Source organism: Annulohypoxylon maeteangense (genome assembly GCF_022496945.1).
Source record: "Annulohypoxylon maeteangense strain CBS 123835 unplaced genomic scaffold GGS22scaffold_20, whole genome shotgun sequence".
Lineage (NCBI taxonomy): Eukaryota > Fungi > Ascomycota > Sordariomycetes > Xylariales > Hypoxylaceae > Annulohypoxylon > Annulohypoxylon maeteangense.
The window spans coordinates 127,507-137,653 of record NW_025953267.1 but is presented as its reverse complement, the minus strand read 5'-3'; the positions used below and the strand labels follow the sequence as shown (position 1 = coordinate 137,653).

Sequence of the window (10,147 nt, the reverse complement as noted above, 5' to 3'; positions counted from 1 at the left end):
GCAACATTCTAACCCAACCGGTCTCTATAAAGTAGCATAGTCCAGCGTAGTTCTGCGGGACGATCTGTTTAGTGTAAGTGAGCTGCTTGGCCGTCTGGCGACGAGGATTGGTTAGTTGGGAAAGGTGGGAAAAGTGGAAAGGTCTAAAGGACGGATTCTATTGAAGAAATCGAGATTGCATGTGGATTGCTTGTTCTGCTCGTGAAGTTCGCGAAGTGGGCGATATGGTTGAAGCTTTGCCGGAGCTGACACCGGACCAGGGGATATTTAGCATCTGGTTACTAGTAGCCCCCCTGCAGGGTCCAAGGGATGGGATACGAAAAGTGGAAACAAGATTTCTCTTCGTGGGCATCTCTAATTCAGGGTCCAAGAACGCTAGCGCATATCATTAGAAGGCAAGCGCCTTGTGACGATCGTGGTGGGCATGGTATGTAGGTATAGGCATAGTGGGCGCGGTGGGCGCTGTGGGTTGAAGTTCGTTTCTAGTGCTTCTAGCGTGCAGCGTGTTGCCTCAAGCGCCATCCATCGCTCATCGGCGTGCCGCACCCAGGGGAGAGGATCAGCGAAGTAAGAGGCATTAGACGATATTAGACAACATCTCTGATTGGTAGCATCCCGTGCGGCAGTTCGATCTCTCATAGGCGGCTGGTGCTAAAAAAGCGGTGAACGTCCTTGCTGAAGTGTCATGTTTTCCCGTTCGTACGTAGTAGAAATGGTGACCTCACTTGGTAAATTGCGACTCTGTCTGGGGATGCTGGTTGATGCTGAGGTCAGATTGTTATTTAAAGGAGTATAGAAATATTACACATCACCCTCATATCCAATCGGTATAGAATTGTCGTGAGATATGCATAGGGGTAATCGGGATTGTCTATAAGCGACCAACCGCATTCTAGCAATTGGATTGCGTAGTCGCGTAGAAGATATCCGATCAGTTGCTAGGTAGTTGTTCCCGCGGGTGTGACATCAAAATCAGGTGAATGCGCATAGTAGATCGAAAAGTTCACGAGCCTCTCATGTAAATGGAAAAATATCGATGATTGGTAGCGAGATCATCGATTGGCATCGTGGACACATCCGTTCAAGCCTTCAATTTCGTCATAATAGCGGAACCATGTTCCATTGGTCGCGGGGTAGGATAATTGCTAGTTTACCTAGGTACGCAAAGACCTTACTGCCTTGGAAAGCCTTGGTTTAGATCGAAGATCATAGATTCTAGACTGATAGATTCGCATCTTGTAAACTTGTTCAGGAGATAGTGAAGCCGCGAACGCGAAATGATGTCGCGCATAAGACTTACGACGCAGCGACGAGGTATGGGTATGGGGTTAAACAGCATCGATTTCGTGCATGTCGAATATTCCGCACTTGCATCGACTAGAAGGTGCTAAGATATCAATCACGAGTATCATTCGTTCACTATTAAGCATGGAACTATGCCACGCAGTAGTACCTAGCGGAGATTTAATATCAAGTAAGCCAAAGATTACCATCCCACCTTATCATCATCATATGCTAACGCGCTATGCGTTATGTATTCTTAAGGGGGGGTTGGTGGTTGGGGAGGGGGAGGGGGAATAGGGGATGGTGATGACGATGACGATGGCGATGGTGGAGGCGGTGGCAGATATTGGCGGATTAAAGTCATGTGAGGTTTGCTGAAGGCTTCACATGAAGCAAATAAAAAAATGGCCGAAGCCGAAGAATCGGTAACTCATTTCTTTTTTCAGCTCGGCGTCGTCGTAAGGCTTCCGAAAACAAGGAATTGACGCACGAGCTGAACCTCGAAAGAAAAAGGTCAAGAGGCCAAAACAGGGGGGCGGCCGCATGACCCAGCCCTGAATGTCTTGTGTTTCAAGAATTGCCTGCCTGTTTAGGTAATTAGTTCTTCGAGGCCGATGTTTGTGTATATGTATGTGTTTATGTATGTATGTATGTCGAGGTTATCGTAGTTTGTGTAAAGAACATCCATGATATAATAGACTAGAAGCATAATACGGCCTAGTCGCTCAACAACTTCTATTCATTCACTGGCTGACTGGCCAAATAGGGGATGTTTGCAACGATTTGTGTCCCCGGTTCGTGTAACTAAGTGAAACCAATGAGAAGAGCCAGCGAACCGAGTCCGGCATCTAATGCGGTATCCGAGGCTTACGAAGCAGTCGGATTCCGAATAAGATTGGTATTGGGATAATATGGGATCTGAGATATGGGATATGGGGCACGGGAGAATATGGATGTAAGCCGGATGTTCATATGTCTAAGACGCGCACCAACGGGACTGGATTCCCTCGGCTTACGGGGATATAGAATGGAACCATCAAATGAGAGGTCAGCGCGTATCGGGATTATCAGTACGAAGGCAGTAAGTGGCGTCCGAGAGGCTCTTGGATCTGATTCACCAAGTGGCGTCGGGACAGTCGATACTATGCCAGTATATGCGTACCTAGAAAGCCACATGTGATTATCATTCGCCGGGAGACCGGGTACGTATGAGTCAGGGCAACATCTAGCGAATGAGACATACAGGGACATGAAAGATGGACGGCTATTAAGGGGGGAACTCTAGAACATACCTATATGTATGTAGGTAGATTCTATTCCCGTATCTTGCTTCTTTATGACAGCACGGTCAAGGACGGTCTGCACCTGGATTCCTGGGCACCGTATGCAGCTGCAGCTGATAAAGGGAGATGGATAGGGATAGGGATAAGGATAGGGGAGGGAGAGAGACATACAGTAGACCAAGAAAGATAATTCCCGATTGCGTTGGCTATCCAAGTACGAATATGTATGCATGCCGCGGTGCCGCACGAGTAATAAAGTGCCCATCTCTTCTCATGCAACCACTTAAATTAGGAGTAAGGTTACCTACTGATGGCCGCATCGTGTGGCAATCCGTGCGTGAGAATGAGCTTATTCAATTCCATCCGTCTTTCGAGTCATACGCATGCTGCGATGCTTTGCTGCCAGGTAGATGCTTTTGCTTACTACCAGTCTGCCAGTCTGTCAGTCTGCGAATCTACTACCCTACCACCGTTTTCACATGATGGCCAATCAGTCCCGGGATAATGATGATCATGGCTGAGACTCGAGGCTGGCTGGTCGGGTACTAGGCAGCTAGGTAGCCTTGTCTAGAACCGACTTATTTGGCTTATTCGACTTATTTGTCTTTTGAGGTTGTACGAACAGGAAGAGTTGGTTGTGTGACAAACAGCAACTAAACTACAACTAATAAACTAGGATCTCTTTAGCCTTTAACAATTATACCTAGTACGCTAGCATGTACTTCGTACCCATGGATGTTATGCATACCAGCTAGTCTACTTATGGTATATAGGGACTATGACGCACGAGCATGACATAGCGTTCAAGCAGAAGTCGCGCACAGGCGCAGAGGGCGAACAATAAAAAAAAGACAGGGAAAGAGCAGTATCATCGCAGCATCGTTCCCCAGATTCTAGGATCAACAGATCCCGATCAACCTTGAAATCCTGTTACTGTAAACATAACATTATTTTTATTAAGTTTTCTTAATTAAGCACATGCTTGATAGTTTGAGAGAACTCGTGGAGAAGATAACTTAAATTTGTCGGTACGTATACCGTTTGGATATTTTAAACATTGTTCAATCATTCAATTAAATCCTCAGCCGGGTCCCTGCTAATTTCATACGCATCGGCTTTCCTTAATCGGTGATCGTGTCGCCCATAACCCCCCATAACCCCCCCATAACCCCCCTAGTTCCTTTGATTCCCTAATTCCGTAACAGACTTGCCGTTGAGTGTAACCTTGGAAGCCATGGAGCCATGTGAGTTCCACACCATCTCTTCCGACGATTTGAATATGAATTTTAATAAATCAACACGATCCCGAACTGTTCACCGTACCGGTATTATTTCACGGTCGTGACATTAGCAGTCGTCGTGGTTTGTTTTGAGTCCTGAGTAACATAAGTCTGACTAGAAACAAACCTTCTATCTCGGGTCTAAGTTACTTTTAAATCCTTGCTCATACGGTATCATTCTGATTCACTATTATAATCGGAACTTATTAATGGTTTTCTTGGTTTCTTGGGGGCGATAAATGTCACTGTGCTGGGACTTCTAAGTCTCTCACAGGTACTGTAGATATGGGGAACTATCGTCACTGATCAACATAACTGGTGATTCCTACTTGCTATCGATGTTAGACGGCCGTTTCCGGAGGTGCTAAACATCACTCTCAACATCTTTTCCCCTCGTTGCCCTCGCAAATAGCTTGTACGAGACTACAAGTCAATTCAGACGATCAAACGACGTTGCAGCGAGTCTAGTATCCATAACCCAACTAAGGTTAGGAGATTGCCGTTAGATCGAGTAAAGTGGTTCGGTGACAATTACAAACATCAAATTCGTGTGTAACTAGCTCCATCCTATCCCGTGTGCCTAAATTGTAATAGACTTGATATATCCTTGGTATAACATAGGTTAGTTTAGCTTCAACACCTACATAATACTTACCCACAACTCTAGCCGCGCATTATATTGTTGTGATGGATCAAGTGGATGGATCGTATTAAATAACCACTACCCACGTTTCTGACCTTGTACATGCAACATGCATACAAATATCCTTGCGTAGCTGCGTAGGTAGCTGCGTAGATCGAAGTAGGTATAATACATCCATGGATATATTCGTACACATGGATGCGTAACAATATATTATTAGCTCTTCCGTGTTTACTTTACTTGCTTTCCTTCTGAAATATCTCAAAGTGTTGCTATTTTCGATCGCGCTGGCGAGAGCCTATCCGTATCCGTATCTACCTGGTATCCAAATCACCTCCATCTTTCGACTTACATACACATTGGACACCGCCGAATCTCGACTCGGGATTAAAGACAGCTCATCGTAATTATAATCCTTCATCCCATCATCCATCTGATGCCGTGCAACCTGTTGCCGTAGCATCTGCTGCACAACCTGACTAAGTAATCGTCGAATCTAATATCCTGAACATCCTGAACATCCGCGACGACAAGGACCAAGGACCAAAGGCCTCAACATCTGCAACTTGGCTGCTTGGAAGCTGCTTGGAAATCCTTTGATGTTTTCCGCCATTACCCACGGATCTAGGTGCAACCCGAGGAAGCTTATGTACGCGGCAACGTTGTCTACCTACGTCGAGTCTAAACTCAGAATTTAGTCTCATCTCAAGTTTGGCAGCGGGTGGCTGCGGAGTTTACGTTTACGTCTCAGAGGCGAGAGTTACGTTTCCATCCGACTTAGTTCGCCTCCACTAAGGTGACTATTATTATTACCAACAACCCGGAGAGGTCTCGTGATTCCTTTGTGCTTTACACATCGCGAAGTTTCAAACATCTATTTATTATTATTTACTACTTCATCCGAACTATTATTTGGATCTCACCGGAAACTCGCACAGATCTGAACTGTGTGATATTTGGGACGGCGGATCGTGCACACGGATCGTACAAGATATACAGGCATACTGTGTGTTTGGTTTACGAAGCTTTGATCACTATCCGGGGCGGTTCTCTAAACCAACCCCATCACGTCGTCATCTTAGCGTTAATCTCAACCAACGATCGAACAGCAAACACTAAAAAGGGCATCCAGATTCTGGATTCTAGATACCTAACTGCCCAGACAACTTTGAATTGGGATAACTGGGACAACTAGAACGTCCTGTTTTCTAATTAAGCTTACACACATATATCCATACCTACCTACCTCATAAGGTATACACTCACCTCTTACATACCTCCCTACCTCCCCAACCTACCTACACGATACGCACATAAGTGTTACACGGGCGTACATGAATGTCGAGTTGCGAAGTGGTACGACAGGCTTGGAAAGGGTTCCTACAATACTACGATACGGCAATACGACTTTGACGACTCGGGACTCATTCTAATTTCTAACTGCAGTCACGGTCATAATCCTGTAAGTGCTGGAACTAAGTTATATTAACTTATTACCTTATGTACGTACCTTAGTCAAGGCAAGACGGAAAGGCGCGTCTTCGGATTCGTCCATCCGCGCTCCAGATGCATCTGGTTTCTTGTTCGCCTGTTCGCCAGTTCATCTGTTCCTGTTCGCGCTCACGCTCACGCTCAAATGCTCGCCATTCTTATCCCCCCAATCCCCTATTACCTACCTAGTACCTACCTTATTATTCACTTCCGTCACTTTCACATTTTCGACCGCTACTTTTACTAACCTAACCCCCCTTCTGTTCAGCTTGTAATATTGGGATCTCGACTCGACCTCCTTTCTTACATTTTTATTCACTACTATTCAGTCAAAGATTAGATTCGGCTCGACTCGACTCGACTCGACTCGACTTGACTTGATCCGACCCGACTCGGTCTTAAGTTGAACTCCTTGAATTCTTGAATTTTCGTGGTTTTATTCTATTTTCGAGGTTACCGTTTTAGTCCCTAGGCGTTTCTCGTTAAACACTTAACTCAATTCTGGAACTCTTTAATCCCTACTACAACGTGCGGCTACTACATCCCTAGGGGTATCCGTTTGTTAGGAAGGTACGTAGACGTCTTGCCTCTTGCATCCCGTCTCCCATCTGATCCGTCCTAAAGCATTGACCACAGTACCTAATACCGGTGTCTAAAGGAAAGAGCAAGCGCAGGCTAAGGACCGAGGACCAGGAAGGCCGTCCAAGGGTTGAGTCCCACTAATAGCCAACTGCCAATCATGAAGAGCAGCGCCCTGGGTCGATGGCTAGCAGGCACGACACGTACCCCATCTCCAGCGACTACCCAGTCTACACAGTTAACCCAGTCGCACTCCACCCAGTCTTCCGCCCAGTCTACCACCCAGTCTAATGACACCGAGCATCCGTTTAGCAGCCGCAGCAGCGCCGAAAATAATAATTATTATTTGACAGGCACCTGCTTTACAGGAAGTGCCTCTGGCTCTGATCTTGCCGCAGTCGCAACTACTACTGCTTCTACCGCTCCTACTACTGCCCCTACACCAACTTCCTCCCACTCACTCACCTCGCCGTCTCCTTCACCACAGCCCGCGACCCCGGACGATCACTTTAATAATATTCCCGGTCGCAACAATTATTTCGCAACCGCGACCGCAACCGCAAAAGCGACCGCAACAGCAACCGCAGCTGCGTCCGCCTCCACCACCACCACTACTTACTTTACCTCCACCAGCAACAAATCCGCCCAATCCACCAATTCCACCAAATCCTCCACCAAATCCACAACTAAACCTAACACCAACAATACTACCAATACCACTAATACCAATACTACCATTAATACCACCACCACCTGCATCGGCGCACCCACTGCTTTTACTGCATCTGCATCGCACTTTGCATCTGACTCTGCATTCCGCCCCTCATCTAAGCCAATCGATATCGCGAATAAAACAAGGCCGCGCATTCGTTCCGATAATTCTGTCTCTCCGCCCCCAGGCCACCACCCCAACCCAATCTCCATCCCCATCGAAGCCGATTTTCTTCAACTGAACGTCGACGGCGATCTTGACCTCGACCTCCAAGATTTCGAAATGACCACCGGTCCTGCGCTCGACTCGGCCGTGGGCCGCAGTCGCCAGGACTCCTTCGTCAGCGCTGGGCCTAAGCCCATTTCCATGATCAACCCGAATCGCGAACAGGCTAATCGCGGTAGACGGGAGAGCTTGGCCGGTAGTTTAATGAACGGCATGAGCTGGGGAGGAGTGTCAGTTGGGAGTTTCATTAGAGATGAGTAAGTCGCATCATCATCATTTTCCCATGATTTTCCTTTGTACCGCCATGTCATGTCATATCAAGTCATGTCTTGTCATGTCTTGTCATGTCTTGTCATATCTTGTCATGTCATGCCTTGTCTTGTCTCGTCTTTTCTTGTTGTATTGTCCCGAATATTGGTTCCAATCCCGAGTTTTCAAATCCCAAATCCCAATGTCCCAAATCCCAAGTCTCAGGTTCCAAGTCCCAAGTACTTGTCCCTCGCGCTGTCATCCCATCAATTTGTCTTCCGCCTCCGGTTACCGATTCGAGGTTTGCTGCTGCTCTTGCCGCTGCTGCAACTCGTTACGCAACCGTTCCCGTTTTACCCGGGTATATTCTTTTTTGGGGATTTATTTTAAGAAACATTCTTTTACCTACCCGGCATGTGAAATCCTCCGATGACGGGTTGCTAACCATTATGTCTTGTAACGAATAGCCTCGCTATGACTGGCACCTCGCCGTTCACCGGTGCCCATCAATCGCCTTCATTCCACTCCAACTCTTATATACCGAAGATGGAGGCGGAGTATTTGCGCAACTTTAAATGTTGCGACTTGACTTTGGATACCATGCACGACCTTCTTCGCCACTACGAGACAGTCCACACGGGCCTTCGAGATGCCCAGCTAAATCGCAACGGATCCGGCGTGCAGATGCCCCACCGACTCTCGGTCACCAATCGACCATCGATGTCCATGGTCGGACGGCAGGACTCGCAGGGTTACCAGCATCCCGTGCAGATGGGATTTCCGCAGAACCGATCTATGGGTAATAACGTTAGCTCAGGTCTAGGCTTCAGTGGATTGCAGATGGGACGACAGTCTTCGGCTTTGGATTCGAATTCTCAGAAGCGCTCGCAACAGCTCAATCGAATGCAGCTGAACGACGAGATGGACGCTGTAGGCGATATGGAAATGGACGATGCTCTTGGTATGATGGAGATGGATGACAGCCAACGAACCATCCAGCAAACTCGTCAGATGTTTGGGCAACAGCAGCGACCTCAGCTGTCACTGACCACTCCTGGCTTGCAACACCAAGCGCTCCGAACATCGCAGCCATCGACGCCTGGCTCCTCGAATTTTGGATTCCAGAATAACCCTACTGTCTCGTCAGTTAATACCCCGACCCTGACAACTCAGCAAGCCGCAATTCAGCAACAGTTGGGTGGGAACGGAAATAAGGAGGGAATGGAAATGGATTTCTCTCAGCTGGGCAACCTTGACCTGACGAACATGGGCAACTTCAATGGGACCAACCTTTCCGAGTTCTTCATCCACGATCCGGCTAAGCGCCTTTACAGCCCGGGTGGTGGGCCGGCGAACCAGAGAGCATTACAGCAACAGATGGCTCAGTTCGGTTTGGATGCAAGCCAGTTTGGAAATATCACGGATCCGAGCCATTTGGCTGCATTACAACGTGCGATCGCAAATCCAGGATCTTTGGTCATGCCTCCCGAAGAGGATAAGCCGTTTAAGTGTCCCGTTATTGGTTGTGAGAAAGCTTACAAGAACCAGAACGGATTAAAGTAAGTTTTCATTTTTTTAAGGAAAAAATCTTTTTCATATCTTGTCTTTCTTTCCCCTCTTCTTCTCCCCTCCCCCCAATTTTGCATTTCCCGGCCCTTATCTTAACTTGTCGCTAAATTGATTATGCAGGTATCACAAGCAACATGGCCATCAAAACCAGCAGCTCCATGAGAATGGGGACGGCTCTTTCTCCATCGTAAATCCCGAGACATCCGCTCCTTATCCTGGAGAGACCGGAATGGAGAAGGAGAAGCCGCACAAGTGCGAGTACTGCCACAAGCGGTATAAGAACTTGAACGGTCTTAAATATGTATGTCGAATTCCAATTGTATCGGATGATGCGAAGCTAACAAAACAATAGCACAAGCAACACTCTTCGGCTTGTGAGATTCAAGCTCAAGCGGCCAACATTAGAGCCAACTTGGCTAACAATCAGATGCCGTTCAATATGTCTGGCATGAACGGACTGCCCGGGATAGGCGAAGAAATGCAGCTGTAGGACATGGAGTAATTCTTGTCTGTCCAAAAGGCAGTGGTCTCTCTCGAGGATGATAGTCCTGGTTCGAGAGTTGGCTGCACCGACTCGTATACATTCGACGATCACATGATTCTCGAGGATTGATTCAACAGCATAGATGTGCTCTTATAGACTGGATACCCCTTTTTCTTTTCGCCGTGGCCACTGTACATAGCCACGGCTCATCTCGGTTTCGGAAAAGTTTGTCCCTTTACGGCATCTTGGGCGGCGTTTTTGTCATAAGGCGTCCAGTCCAAGATATACCCCTTGATAGACTTCTACACTACCCCGTCGTCTTTCGCATATTTCCTTTGGTTCTTAAAA

The 10,147-nt window shown here is 47.3% G+C and overlaps 1 protein-coding gene across 1 annotated transcript; it reads left to right on the top strand.

The window, feature by feature from the left end:
* Positions 1-7,554: 7,554 nt before the first annotated feature.
* On the top strand, positions 7,555-9,805 carry GGS22DRAFT_181758 (uncharacterized protein; the record flags this gene model as incomplete). Its single annotated transcript, XM_047963894.1, has 4 exons — positions 7,555-7,754; positions 8,214-9,305; positions 9,436-9,616; positions 9,668-9,805. 4 exons carry the CDS (start codon positions 7,555-7,557, stop codon positions 9,803-9,805), a joined length of 1,611 nt encoding a protein of 536 aa, XP_047815054.1.
* Positions 9,806-10,147: the final 342 nt, after the last annotated feature.